We start from the raw sequence: 15,745 nt of genomic DNA on the forward strand, positions 1-15,745 counted from the left end.
TCTTGTTACAGACTGATGCGTCGGACAGGGGGCTGGGATGGTCCTGTCTCAGGAGACAGAGGGAGAGGAGCGGCCAGTACTGAACATTAGTTGCAAGCTCTTCAAGAGAGAGACTAAGTACAGCACCATCGAAAAGGAGTGTTTGGCCATCAGATGGGCTGTCCTCACCCTCCGATATTATCTCCTGGGATGGGAATTCATCCTCTGTTTGGACCACACACCCCTGCAGTGGCTCCACTGCGTGAAGGATACCAACGAATTTAGTGCTGTGATGAACAACATTGCGAATACAAAAAAAAAAAAAAAAAACTGAATGGCTGTTTGAGGCATTTTAAATACTGTTCAGTAGCACAGTTGTTTACATGGTTTCTGGGGTAACCGCAGCATTTCTGCTGTTCCATCAGCACCCTCTGCTGGCAGAGAGTGAACGTGCACTTCCATTCAGCATGTCTCCTTCACTCGTTCCGCCATGTGCTTCTTGTGCATGTTGGGTTTGTTTACATCTTAGTGCGCTTGTGCCCTTTTACGCAGCATACAGCGGTGTTGTGCATTTTATACGGTTGATTTACAGGCAGTAATTTTTTTGCATTGGAAACTTGTTCTGTGTGGATAGGTTTTTACAATTTGTAGGTATTTCCAAAATTATAATAAAAAGACTTTGACAAACATTTAGGAGGAAGCCCAGTTCTTGATAATGTCACTTTTGTGCCCTTGTTGATAAATATCTTCACTGTGTTACATGGTTTCATGGATCCTTGGGAATTTTTCCCCTTTTTTTTTTTGTAGCCCTCCCCTGAGTGACAATGAGATGCCATTGATGGGAACTCTTTGTGACCCATGGCTCTTGTAGTAGCATGCAACCAAGATGTCAGAAAAATCTTACAAGAACAGCTGAGATTTAGGTGAAGACAGGTGTGTGTATTTCAAATGAGCTTGACGATTATTTAATTCTGAACACAGCCACATACCATACCCTATTATAAAAGTGTGTGCACACTTATGATTTTTTTCTCTTTTTTTCAAGTTGGGCTGACATTTTGTAATATTGTTGCAGCAAGATGACCTGTGAAACAAGAGCACACTATACTACACTCTACTTCACCTAATTAATGAAAGTTTTTGCTTATATTTTAGGAACTTTATGGGCTAAAATCTAAATCCTCTTTTTCCACTTTTTATAATTCGTAAGTAGAACAATCTGAGGACAGACGCCATACTTTATCTATATCCAGTGCAATGCAGAGATATAGCTATCAAATTCTTAGAGCTGTGACACTGCAAGCAAGAAATCTGCCACTAAAACAACTGTATCCATAAGATACATTCTTTGAAATTTGGCTATTTTGGTCATGCTCTTCACAAATGTGCATGGATATTCTGCTTGTAGCTATTCAATTAAATTATGCAATCTGTTCTTTATTACCCAATTAATTATGATGAAAACTGGATATTTTAATAAAAGAGAAATAATCTAATTTTAAAAAACACAGTATTGAAATGATTTATAATGGATAATTGTTTTGTTGTTGTTGTTGTTTTGGACAAAATAATTTTTCAAAATCCATTAATTGATCTGTACATGCTATTATGTATTCATCCACATGATTAATTATTCGATTTATTGATTGATTTTTTTTTTTTTTCTCAAATATGGCCTGAAATCAGCTACCTTCATCGCCCCTTACCTTCATCTCCAAATGTACAGCTGCATTTCACACAGCTAAAGCATTCTGGATGCCAGTTTTTATCCAGCGCAGTCACCATTTTCTGAAGGGTAAAACAATAGGTGCAAGGTAAGAATACATCCAGATATGGGAGTTGATACTGGTTTACAAACATGGATGAAAAACTTCAAAATACACGTTTAGGGGGAGAAATGCCAAAAACAATGTACTGTATGAGAAAACACTCTGTAACCATTTCTCTATTTGTTTTAATGCTGTATTCCCACAAAAGGAGAAATAAAATAAAAAAAAAATGTCCTGCTCACGCTCGTCCATTTAATGGCAGTGAACAGCGACCAGCTTTTTAAGCATCAGAATTATCCCATGCGATATGTGTAGTATATTCCAAGTGTTAAGGGGTATACAATATGAAATGTAATGTATTATTTAATGAAAATCCTAACCATGGGCATTGGTCTGTGCACGGTTATGCAACGTGCACATTCGTGTGACTCTATTAGTGCCACAGTTCACTCCGTCTTGCCCAGAAAAAGCACACAAGTTGTGAGAAATCAAGATTAACAAAAACAATGCCCAGGAATCCCAAAAAAGTATCAGTGCACTTTCTTCACTGAGTTAAAATCTCCAGGCTGCAACTCAGTTTGTCTGATGACAGTCAGAATATATTCTCCACATAAAATAAGGTACATGGATTGTATTTCGTGTCACATTGTTGAAGCACCTAGAATAGCAATGCTGTTATGAGAACAGTGTAGAAAATGTAAGGTCACATTAAGATCAGCTGATCCTCTGTTGTCCTTATAAAATCACATGAAAAACATTTATATTGTCAGAACTGGATCCTGTGAGGCCCTTGGACATACAGTATGTCTTAGGAGATCCCCCAACACCTGTATTCCCTATAGTAGCAGACCCTTGTCCTTAAGTGAGGGATAAGAAAAGTTCATTATGGCACATAATATTAGACAAAAAACAGTTCCTGTAGCTCTAAAAGTAAAGTATGACATTAGCAAGTCCAAGGTCATGAGTTTGATTCCCAGGCAAGGTATGACCTGATAAAATTTAAGCTTAAATGCAATGTGAATGATTTGCAGTTTCCTCCATATATTCTCTAAGTGTAATTCAATATGAATGATGAAACAGGCTGTAGTAATAACCATTGGGGATGCAAAGGCCTGAAAGTACAGTACCCTAATTTTCCTTCAAACAGTTGATTACATGTCACTTTATACGTTTATAACTGCAAAATGTCAAAAAACCATATATAGCTCTCATATATTTAAGTATAGAAATCAGAAACTGCCTATAAAGTAGTGCTACAAAGACACAAAATAAATCAGCTTAATTTAATGTGCTTAGATTTATTTAAAGTATCATCATCAGTTTCCACAGAAACAAACATCTTAGGTAAAATTATTTGCGTGCAAGCTCATGCCCCCAGTTAACACGATCTCCAGTTGATCCATAACACAGGATACGGAAGAAAGCTCATAGAGAACATTGCTTTTGTTATTGTTTTGATCAAAAGCTATTTACTGTACATTAAGTTAATCATTAATTACTAGGTCATTTTTGTTTATTTACAGCATACATGTCTATATTTCAAATGTTTAATAATTTTTTTAAATAATGGCTAATATGCCCTTACTATATGTTAATCATTAATTACTAGCGTGTTCATGTTTAACTAATGCATAATTGTGAACAAGTCATTAATTAATGCTTAACTAATGCATTATTCTGGACCCTTAAAATAAAGTGTTACCACTTTCACTTTAGAATAGGGGGTCAAATTGTCTTTATTAGCACTGTACTAATGGCAGTTTAGCCTTAATTATTGGCTTACTCTGGTCAATGAACTGGAATATCACTTAATAAGTGCCATAATTAATGTGGATATACCTTTCACTTTAGAACAGGGGATCAAATTGTCTTTATTACACCATTTTAGCAATTTATTAATGTAAAACCAGCGCTAATTAAACAGTTACTAGCTTCATATTTTTCAGTTAACTTAATAGATGGTGAATCACTGAAATATAACTAAGTACATTACTACACAAAAATAATATATGGCTTATTAGTTTGTAAATAATGTCTAAAAGGCATTTACTGTACATTCAGTTAATCACTAATTACTATCTTTTGTTCTTATTTATTGCATGAATGTGGATCCTTCAATAGCCAATATGTCCTTACTATATGTTAAGTTAATCATTAATTACTAGTGTGTTTATGCTTAACTAATGCATAATTCCGGACCCTTAAAATAGAGTGTTACCGATAAACCTAAAAAGGACTCTTGTGATAAGACTTTTACAAATTCTGCATTGACAAATGCAATTAATTATCTGGAAAATTTCAAATTGGCTCATTTTGTCATATAGGTATATATAGGTTGTTGAAAGCATTGAGAGACAGTATCTTCCACCCACTTTAACCCACATTAACCCGCCCGCTCAGTCAATTATATTCTTCTCCGAAACTTTGTACACACATCAGAAAAATGTACATCTGATATGAGTTTCAGAATTAGGTGTGGCAAAATGGCTCGATAGCGCCACCTACAAAATTTCAATTAAGCGTCCTTTGCGTTACATTTCACATACAAGTATGAAATTCAGTAAACACATGTAACAGCCTACAAAAAAAGTCCCTGAGAGCAAAATCTGAAAACCCAACAGGAAGTCTATGGGGTAAGATTCCCGCCTATTGCAGTATTGCAGTCACAGATAAAAAATAATAAGCGTGAATCAAAAATTTAAAAACACATAAAAATATATAACACAAACTAAAAAAAAATATGCAAAATGATCAGAATGGCAAAGAACGTGGTCACGGATTAAAATATAATTTAAGCGTGAATCGAAAAATTAAAAGCCCATTTAAAAAAAATAACAAGCATGAACCAAAACTTTAAACACATTAAAAATGATATTGCACAAATCTTAAACTTGTATTTATGTGTTCTTAAAAGTTGTTTTCCTTGCTTTTATTACTTTGTACTTTGTGCTCTCTTACATTTCCTCTCATATTTTACTCTTTTGTATGCTTGTGCTGTTTTTCTCTTTGCTCTTCTTTCCATGTTCCGCTCTTGCATTTCCAAATGTTGCAGTTCAAGTTTCATGTAAATTAGTCTGGGCTTAAGCATCACTATTGGTCCAGTAGTTCTAGATTGACAGCTCCTCCTCTAGCCAGTCAATCGAAGAGAAGGAGATAACTTCAATGTGACTCATGGCTACTGATGCTCATACTCATACAGGGGAAGATAACAGTTTAATTTGAAAATTTACAAGGACTTTCAAGCTGTAAAGTTATCTGAACTATGGACAAATAATTCCTCTTTTTGAGATACTCTTTTTAATGTGCAGTCTTGTTATGATTGTTAATCTTTATGTTCATAATATACAGGTCCTTCTCAAAAAATTAGCATATTGTGATAAAAGTTCATTATTTTCCATAATGTAATGCTAAAAATTAAACTTTCATATATTTTAGATTCATTGCACACCAACTGAAATATTTCAGGTCTTTTATTGTTTTAATACTGATGATTTTGGCATACAGCTCAAAAAATTAGCATATTTCATCCGACCAATAAAAGAAAAGTGTTTTTAATACAAAAAAAGTCAACCTTCAAATAATTATGTTCAGTCATGCACTCAATACTTGGTCGGGAATCCTTTTGCAGAAATGACTGCTTCAATGCGGCGTGGCATGGAGGCAATCAGCCTGTGGCACTGCTGAGGTGTTATGGAGGCCCAGGATGCTTCGATAGCGGCCTTAAGCTCATCCAGAGTGTTGGGTCTTGCGTCTCTCAACTTTCTCTTCACAATATCCCACAGATTCTCTATGGGGTTCAGGTCAGGAGAGTTGGCAGGCCAATTGAGCACAGTAATACCATGGTCAGTAAACCACTTACCAGTGGTTTTGGCACTGTGAGCAGGTGCCAGGTCGTGCTGAAAAACGAAATCTTCATCTCCATAAAGCTTTTCAGCAGATGGAAGCATGAAGTGCTCCAAAATCTCCTGATAGCTAGCTGCATTGACCCTGCCCTTGATAAAACACAGTGGACCAACACCAGCAGCTGACATGGCACCCCAGACCATCACTGACTGTGGGTACTTGACACTGGACTTCAGGCATTTTGGCATTTCCTTCTCCCCAGTCTTCCTCCAGACTCTGGCACCTTGATTTCCGAATGACATGCAAAACTGAGCAACAGTCCAGTGCTGCTTCTCTGTAGCCCAGGTCAGGCGCTTCTGCCGCTGTTTCTGGTTCAAAAGTGGCTTGACCTGGGGAATGCGGCACCTGTAGCCCATTTCCTGCACACGCCTGTGCACGGTAGCTCTGGATGTTTCTACTCCAGACTCAGTCCACTGCTTCCGCAGGTCCCCCAAGGTCTGGAATCGGTCCTTCTCCACAATCTTCCTCAGGGTCCGGTCACCTCTTCTCATTGTGCACCGTTTTTTGCCACACTTTTTCCTTCCCACAGACTTCCCACTGAGGTGCCTTGATACAGCACTCTGGGAACAGCCTATTCGTTCAGAAATTTCTTTCTGTGTCTTACCCTCTCGCTTGAGGGTGTCAATGATGGCCTTCTGGACAGCAGTCAGGTCGGCAGTCTTACCCATGATTGCGGTTTTGAGTAATGAACCAGGCTGGGAGTTTTTAAAAGCCTCAGGAATCTTTTGCAGGTGTTTAGAGTTAATTAGTTGATTCAGATGATTAGGTTAATAGCTCGTTTAGAGAACCTTTTCATGATATGCTAATTTTTTGAGGTTTTCATGAGCTGTATGCCAAAATCATCAGTATTAAAACAATAAAAGACCTGAAATATTTCAGTTGGTGTGCAATGAATCTAAAATATATGAAAGTTTAATTTTTATCATTACATTATGGAAAATAATGAACTTTTATCACAATATGCTAATTTTTTGAGAAGGACCTGTATGTGTCACGATTCCTGTCATTTCCCAGACTCCAATTCCCATAATCCTCCCTGCCAGTCACCTGCACACACTCCACACTAATCAGTAATTACCACACCCAGCTGCAGCACATTAACCGGACTATAAAGGATTCATTCACATTACATCATTGCGAAGTCTTGTTTACCACGGCTACAATTCCGAGCATTGTTATTCTGTCTGTCTGCCTGTTAAGCCAGGGACACACCTAACGATTAGCTGAAACATTCTAAGACTGAACTGAACACACATACCGATTGTTTCCTTCGACTGGAGCCGATTAATATACTCCCACATGGAATTTGAACACCGACTGTAATCGCAGACTGAACGCAACTGGCTCTGACTGGACGCGTTTGAGCACGATCAGTCATAAGTATCAATTTACATTCATAATCGGCCTTACAATCGTTAAGTGTGTGCGCGGCTTTACCGATCCTGTCTGTTACCTGTTTAAGATTCTCTGCTGCCTACCTTTGGACTGTATATTTTTTCCCGACCTGTGAGTGACATCTGCCTTCCTCGACTTCTGCCTGTACTGTGACCACGATTCTGCCTGTCCCTTGCTGTTCCTGTCTGCCCCTGTTCAACCCTGCCTGTTCGACAACGCACTTGCATAATAAAAGCTTGCATTTGGATTCAAACCTGTTTGACCAATCATTACAATATGGTATTTGGTGTTAAAATATTACTTGGCTCATGATGCTAATATGCTTAGGCTACTGTAGCTAATATACTTCTTAACTGTTGTTGTTAATAATTAATAATAATTCCTTACATTTATATAGCGCTTTTCTGGGCACTCAAAGTGCTTTACATATTGAAGGGGGAATCTCCTCAACCACCACCAATGTGCAGCATCCACCTGGATGATGCGATGGCAGCCATATTGCGCCAGTACACCCACCACACACCAGCTTATTGGTAGAGAGGAGACAGAGTGATGAAGCCAATCAGTGTATAGGGATGATTAGGAGGCCATGATGGAGAGAGGCCAATGGGCAAGTTTGGCCAGGATGTCGGGGTTACACCCCTACTCTTTTCGAAGGACATCCTGGGATTTTTAATGACCACAGAGAGTCAGGACCTCGGTTTAACGTCTCATCCGAAGGACGGTGCTTTTTGTCAGTATAGTGTCCCCATCACTATACTGGGGTGATAGGACCCACACAGACCACAGGGTGAGCACCCCCTGCTGGCCTCACTAACACCTCTTCCAGCAGCAACCTAGTTTTCCCAGGAGGTCTCCCATCCAGGTACTAACCAGGCTCAGCCCTGCTTAGTTTCAGTGGGAAACCAGTCTTGGGCTACAGGGTGATATGGCTGCTGGATAAACAATCATAGGTAACCTGGTAAATTAATTCTAAGACTGAATGTATTGACTACGATGGTGTTACAGAAACCAGGTGGATTTGATATGCAGTGATTTATTCACACACTTATTGTGTTTATTTACATAACTACATAATTGCACAATATTATAAGATTAATATTTTAAATATAGCTTTAAAAACAAAATAATAGATCAGGGATAGGCAACATTAGTTCTGGAGTGCCGCTGTCCTGCAGAGTTTAGCTCCGAACTCACCTGTCTATAGTATTAATTATCCTGAAGACACTGATTAGCTAGTTAAGGTGTGTTTGATTAGGGTTGAAGCTAAACTCTGCACTTGCCCATCCATGTTATAGAAATATTAATTTAAATAGCCAGTAGGTGGCGGTGTCAGGGTTCTGTTTATGTTTCCTGTGTCACATGTTCCTTGTTCTCAGTTTTCCCGCCACTAGTTTGTTCCCCTGGTTACCCTGATTTAGTTCCTTAGTCCCAGCTGTGTCTTGTTAATTAGTCTTGTTTGTCCCTTTGTTTGCCCTGTATATGTTCCCTGTGTTCTCCCTCATTCTCTGTTGGTTCTTGTCTGTATTTTACGTTTGTGTTTATGGTGTTTCTCTTGTTTCCTGGATTGTTAATTAAAGTCTTCCTTTCTACATTCCTCCTCAGTGTTTATCCACCATGGCACCTGACAGAAGAACCAACCAAAACAACACCATCCTGGCTGAGGACCACCTGTGTGGCTCAAGGCAGAGTGGTCGTCCGTTGGAGAGGTATGTGGGGGAGTTTTCTGAGCTTTCTTGTCAGGTGGGCTGGCCTGATGCTTCCCTTAGTGCTTGTTTTCTGATGGGCCTGGATGAGGATACCATTCGTTATAGTGAACCTGCTTGTTATTTCTCTCTAGTTGAATCCATTAATCTCATTCTCTATTTAAATGGTTCAAATTTTGAAGTTAAAGTAGAGAAGTATCGTCCTCATCCAGCCCCATCATAAACACACGTGGCCTGGTGAGCTCACTCCCGCCGGCTCCTTCCACATACCCCTCCAATGAATCGGTCCATTTCTGCCCTCTGGCTCCAGGGTCCATTCCAACCCAGAAGACCAGAGCTCCTCCCAAGAAAATTGGGGGATTTGGGGGCTATATGGCTCTGATCAGCGTGGCTGGGCCAAAGGTCAAGGCCATGGAGCCCGATCCGCCATGGCCTCCCGAAGGGCCTGATCCACCATGGCCCCCTGAACTATCTGCACCACCATGGCCCCCTAAACTGTCAGTGCCGCGCTGGCCCCCTGAGTTACCGGTGCCGCCATGGCCCCATGAACTGCCTGATTCGCCATGGCATCCGGAGTGACCAGCTCCGCCTTGGACACCTGCATGGCCGGGGCCACCCTGGAGGCATCCTAGCTGGTCTGCTCATCCCCCCTCCCCGGTTGGACTCTTTTTTTGAGGCGCGAGGTTGCGCCTTCTGGGAGGGGGGAGTAATGTCAGGGTTCTGTTTATGTTTCCTGTGTCACATGTTCCTTGTTCTCAGTTTTCCCACAACTAGTTTGTTCCTTAGTCCGATCTGTGTCTTGTTAATTAGTCTCATTTGCCCCTTTGTTTGCCCTGTATATGTTCCCTGTGTTCTCCCTCAGTTTCTGTCGGTTCTCATCTGTATTTTACGTTTGTGTCTTCATTTCTACATTCCTCCTCATCGTGAGTGTTTATCCACCGTGGCACCTGACAGGTGTAAAGTTACTGTCTTTATGAGTGAGTCTTTCATTTAAACGTCTTGTTCAAATCGGGAATTCATTTATGAAACACTACTGTGTTGCTCAGAGACGAGCATCACTGTTCTGCTGTGGCTTTGTTTGATACTCCTTTCATCAAAATAGTGCAAAAACACACTCAAAATTAACTTATTAGCAATAAGTTGATTTATAAAACAACTCAAACATTTGCAATCACTCTAATATTGGGGAAAACACTCTTACTGGTGTGAAGGCTATTGCTTAACTTTATAATTTGATTATCTCGGTGCTAAAATGTGATAAAATTCATAAATCACCACTCTTGTCAATGACATACTGTACATGGAAGACAAAATCTATAAATCTGTTTACAGGAAAACAATACATGAAAAAATATGCAGGCAGTTTACTATTAAGAGTAATACAATGATCTAAACAATTGCGATGACATCTTTCTTTAACTGTAACTCATATAAATATATTAGAAAGGTAGGTTTCATATGTTAAATTCTCTTGTGCAAAAGACAGGAATTGAAGAGACGACAAGCAAGCATATATTATTATTATTGTATAAATACTAAAATTATCTAACAGTAATATAACAGTTAGATGAGCCAAGCATGCATAAGCGTGACGTTGTGAGGACGCTGCATAGTGGCAGTTGCGTTTCGCGGTGCCAGGTCCAGTTGTAGGTGCATTAAAGGTCCCGTTTTTCGTGTTTTTTTGAAGCTTTGATTGTGTTTATAGTGTGCAATATAACATGTGTTCATGTTTCGCGTGTAAAAAAAAACAGTATTTTTCACATAATTTACTTATCTGTATACCGCTGTTTCCACTGTCATAAAAACGGGCTGATGACTTCCTTGTTCTATGAAGTCCCTCCTTCAGAAATACGTAACGAGTTCTGATTGTGCCGGTTCCTGTGTTGTGATTCGACAGCAGTTTAGCGCATCTTGCCCGGAAAGGTCACGCCTCTTACCATAACGTGAAGATGCACGCGCTCAGTGTTATTGTAAACATGTCTTTAATTTTACCCTATCAATTTGAGCCGGAATCAGACCCGGTGATTGGACTGCGGGATGAAAATAACAGCGTTTCGACGACATGGCGACAAACACACTCTACAAACGCAACTCTTGTGTATTCCTGTGGGCGGAGGTTAGTCAAAAAACTGTTTTAGTGACGTCATTAAAGAAGGAAGTAGAGGGATGTAGTCCAAACTGGCTGTTCAATGTAGGCGACTTCTGTTAAATAAAATATCTCGCTTGGCATTGAACTTTGAGCTTTAAAATTTTACAGATTTTATTTATACTCTAACAACAACATTACACACTAACTAAAGTTTGAAACATGGGATAACGAAGAACGGGACCTTTAAAGGTAAATATAACAGAGATGGATAGTCAGACAGGCACATCTCTGACAGGTTGTCGTTAGGATGGTGAATTTAACAATAAAAGATTGTCCAGGTAGACGTATATACCGGTGACAGGTCGAGTTGCAGGTACAGTATAACAATGTGCTACCACAGAAAGATTTTACCCCAGCTCAGAAATTGCCAGCTGTTACGGTTATCTTCCCCTGCATGAGTGAGCATCAGTGGCCATGAGTCGCATTTAAGTGATGTCATCTCCCTCTCTTCGATTGATTGGGTAGAGGAGGAGCTGTCAATCTAGAACTAGTGGACCAATGGTGACACTTAAGCCCGGCCTAATTTACATGAAACTTGAACTACAACATTTGGAAATGCAAGAGCAGAACATGGAAAGAAGAGCCAAGAGAAAAACAGCACATGCGTACAAAAGAGTAAAATATGAGCAGAAAATGTAAGAGAGCACAAAGTACAGAATAATAAAAGCAAGGAAAACAACTTTTAAGAACACATAAACAAGTTTAAGATTTGTACAATATCATTTTTAATGTGTTTAAAGTTTTGATTCATGCTTGTTATTTTTTTAAATGCGCTTTTAATTTTTCGATTCATGCTTATTATATTTTGATCCGTGACCACGTTCTTTGCCATTCTGATCATTTTGCATTATTTTTTTAAGTTTGTGTTATATATTTTTTACATGTGTTTTAAAATTTTTGATTCATGCTTATTATTTTTTTTATCCGTGACCGCAATACTATTGGCTGGAATCTAACCCCACAGAAGTGAGATATTTTGGATTTTCTCTGCAAAATTTTTGAAGTTTTTGCCATTTCCAGACGTTGTACTTTAACAAACTCATCCATCCATCCATCTACATGACTATATTCAGTTATAGTAATATTGCCACCCACTGGCAACAGGAAGTGACGTGTTTACCACTGTGATGCACTACTAGCAACATACTAAAATATGCAATTGAGTGCTAAACACACTACAAACATTCTAAAACATGCTAGCAACACTTAGCTGAGTGCTATAGCATGCTATTATTGTCATGAAACAGGAATTTGTTGTAACTCAAGCATACAATGCCCAATCTGCATCAAACATCTGTTTGATAAGTGCCCTGGCCTGAAGACATTTCAGTTTCAGTTCAGTTTATTTATAAAGCACATTTAAAAATGGCCGAAGGCTGACCAAAGTTCTGCACACATAGAAATAGAGCTAAGAGAGATTAATAACACAAATAATATTAATTAACTCCCTCGGGTCGGCGGTCACGCCGGCGTGATCACCGCGGTTTTTTTCTAACCAGTGTGAAAGAGACTCAAAATACTCCGTCAATGTTGCACATACAATTAAGAGCTATACACCATTTTAATCTGTGGAATATCTTCTTTTATTTGTGTACACTCAGAGTAAAAACAAAATGTTGTGCTTTTTGTAAAATAAAGAAAACTAACATGATGCGTGATCTCTCGTCTCCCTCTGAACAAAGTCCAATCTGATAGTTCTCAGAAAATGAACTGTAACTTAGTGAATACTAATCACAAAAAATTAGACTTGTATCTAAAAAAAACGTTGAAATGTCAGGTTTTAAATCGTGTAAGTCAAATCGAAAACAAACCTTCTGTGTTTATGTAATCTGTATGAAAATAGAGCCATGTCAGAAGTCCTTGATTCAGCTCATTATCTGCTAATGCGGCCACGCCCACGGAGTCAGCGCTATTCAGAGGCAAATTCAGTCAATAAATGCATACATCGTCTCAATCGTGTATTTATTGTCTTGAAAAGTGTTTTGAATAGCCATAGTTAGCGATCTCTGGCCTCTGTTAGTTTAGTTATTTCCTGGATTGCCTATTCTTCTTTAGCATTGGCATTTGTGGACTAAAAGTGCACAGAGCGCCCTCCGGCTGCAAGTATGAATTGTAAACACAGTATCCAGCGTTCACAGTGATGACAATAAATAATGAATAAATACTCCTCTGTATATAAAATTGACATAAACATGAGAATCCATCAATATTTCTCCAAATGTGCATGCTTTTAAGCTAAAAGCCTATATTAAATGCCATAGAGGTAACATAACTGTTCAGACACTTTGTATCATAGAAATGCATTATATTTTAATAATAGAATACCATTATTTTAAATTGTAATAATATTTCACAGTATTGCTGTTTTTTTCTGTATGTTTGATTTACATTATGATGAGCTTGAGACATGATCAACAGAGGGTTTTTTCATAGCCTATCTGACTGAAAGGCCTCATTATTTATGCAGCTCATTAGAGCTCTTTTATGTGATTCTTTTGTCTTCTCAGGTGTAAATGACCCATTATTCATGATTATTCACGCCTCCACGCATACTGTGTTTCTTAACCAAAGATGTTTTAGAAAATTTAAATCTCTCTATTGTTTTATATGAACCTCTCTGCTCAGTGTTTTGCCTGCCTGCTGTCTGACCTACGCTCGAAGCTTCGTGGAGTTTATCCTAAATCTTTCTCTTTATTCCTATTCACATAATATAACTTTCTTATTTTTCACTAGATTACTTAACCTATTGCATAGTATTACTAAACGGAACGATTTATTACTAGTAATCTACCAGCGTAATCACCTAGTGTCAGCCATAGCCCGCTAGCCTGCTAGCTACCGTCTATTTTTTTCCTCTAAACTAACCTTCCTTGTCGATCTAATGGCGGATTTATCCGATGTATGTTATTCTGATCTGTCCTCGCCAGATCGGGAAGCTGTGGAGACTTTGCTGCCCGGCATTCATCGATCCACCGCGAGGTACAGCGTCCCGCACATCACCCTTGCCCCAGGCACCGGCAAGCGACCGAGACATCCAGCTAGCGAGTCCCGTGTGCGATGCAGCTTTTCGGACGGCGTACAAAAACACGGTCAGTCATGTCCGACGATTATCATGTGTATTAACTGCAACATGTACAGCTTAGCTCTTTCTGTCAGCAGTGAGACTTACACATGTGATAAATGCAGGGATATTGTCAGGCTGACAGAGAGAATCTCAGAATTAGAGACACGCATCCAAACTTTAATTGAGGATAGTGAGAATGAAAGGGCCTTAGATACTGCTTTGGATGCGACTAGCCTAGTAAACACTGCACATTCGGTTCTGGTTGTAGAAGCCACGCAGCAGGCTAACTGGGTGACTGTGAGGCGGCATAGTGGCAAGAACAAACACCACTCTTCCGTTCCGATTAGAACATCAAACAGGTTCTCCCCACTCAGTGACGCACCCACTGAGAATCCTGTTGAAAGTGCCCTAGTTATTGGCGATTCTATTACACGGAACGTGAAAATAGAGACACCAGCCACCATAGTCACATGTTTGCCGGGGGCCAGAGCACCTGACATCAAAGCAAATTTAAAAGTGCTGGCTAATGCTAAACGTAAATATTCTAAAATCATTATCCACGTCGGCACAAATGATGTTCGACTTCGTCAGTCGGAGATCACTAAAATTAACATTAAAGAGGTGTGTGAACTCGCAAATTCAATGTCAGCAGAAGTAATTTGTTCTGGCCCTCTTCCTGTTCATCGGAGTGATGAGATAGTTAGCAGGTTATCATCACTCAATGGCTGGCTGTCTAAGTGGTGTCCGCAGAATAATATAGGTTTCATAGACAATTGGAAAAGCTTTTGGGGCAGACCTGATCTGTTGAAAAGAGATGGTATTCATCCCTCCCGGGATGGTGCTGCTCTTCTATCTAGAAATTTGGCAAATAGTCTTAGAGCTAAACCATGACAAACCAGGGCCCAGATCAGGACGCAGACAAACTGGCTAAACCGACCGTCTGCTAGCTGCCTCACGTCACAGAACTCAAATAATTCACAGCACATAGAAACTCTTTCACCTAGATATTATCACATAGAGACTGTGTCTGTACCTCGAACTAGTAAATACAAAAAACTTCCGAAACCTTTTAAGGGTAAAAATTTAATTGATGTTCAAAAAATGAAAATCACAGATAAATTAGATAAACAAATGATAAAGCTTGGGCTACTGAATATTAGATCTATTTCTTCAAAAGCACTTATTGTAAATGAAATTATCACAGAAAATAAACTAGACTTGCTGTGTTTGACAGAAACCTGGCTAAAACCAGACGATTACATTATTTTAAATGAGTCTAGTCCTCAAGGTTATGACTATCGACACAATCCTCGACAGAAAGGCAAAGGGGGAGGTGTTGCTGTAATTTATAGTAATATATTCAGAATCATTCAAAAGAATTTCAAATATAACTCCTTTGAAGTGATGGTGCTTTATGTAACATTATGTAAGTTGACATTTGTGCTGGCTACTGTATACAGGCCACCAGGGCACCATACTGACTTTATCAAAGAATTTGCTGATTTTCTATCAGAGTTAGTACTGGCTGCGGATAAAGTCCTTGTTGTTGGTGATTTTAATATCCATGTAGATAATAATAAAGACGCATTTGGATTGGCATTTGCAGACATTTTAAACTCTATTGGAGTTAGACAACACGTGTCAGGACCCACTCATTGTCGTAATCATACCTTAGATCTAATACTGTCGCATGGAATTGATATTGATGCTGTTGAAATTCTACAGCAGAGCGATGATATATCAGATCATTATTTAGTGTCGTGTATAATACAGTTAGCCA

At 39.1% G+C, this 15,745-nt stretch overlaps 1 protein-coding gene and 1 pseudogene across 5 annotated transcripts in view; both read right to left on the reverse strand.

Annotated features, from left to right (window-relative positions):
- LOC125265725 (transforming growth factor beta-1-induced transcript 1 protein-like) overlaps positions 1–15,745 on the reverse strand; it is a 176,478-nt gene that overhangs the window by 26,241 nt on the left and 134,492 nt on the right. For all 5 annotated transcript variants that reach the window (XM_048186117.1, XM_048186114.1, XM_048186116.1 and 2 more), the window contains one exon: positions 1,686–1,767. In XM_048186117.1, coding sequence (XP_048042074.1) covers positions 1,686–1,767 — 82 coding nt within the window. The remainder of the gene's footprint in view (positions 1–1,685; positions 1,768–15,745) is intronic.
- LOC125265956 lies at positions 7,870–7,986 on the reverse strand (annotated as a pseudogene).

The sequence above is a fragment of the Megalobrama amblycephala genome, linkage group LG3 (assembly GCF_018812025.1).
Source record: "Megalobrama amblycephala isolate DHTTF-2021 linkage group LG3, ASM1881202v1, whole genome shotgun sequence".
Lineage (NCBI taxonomy): Eukaryota > Metazoa > Chordata > Actinopteri > Cypriniformes > Xenocyprididae > Megalobrama > Megalobrama amblycephala.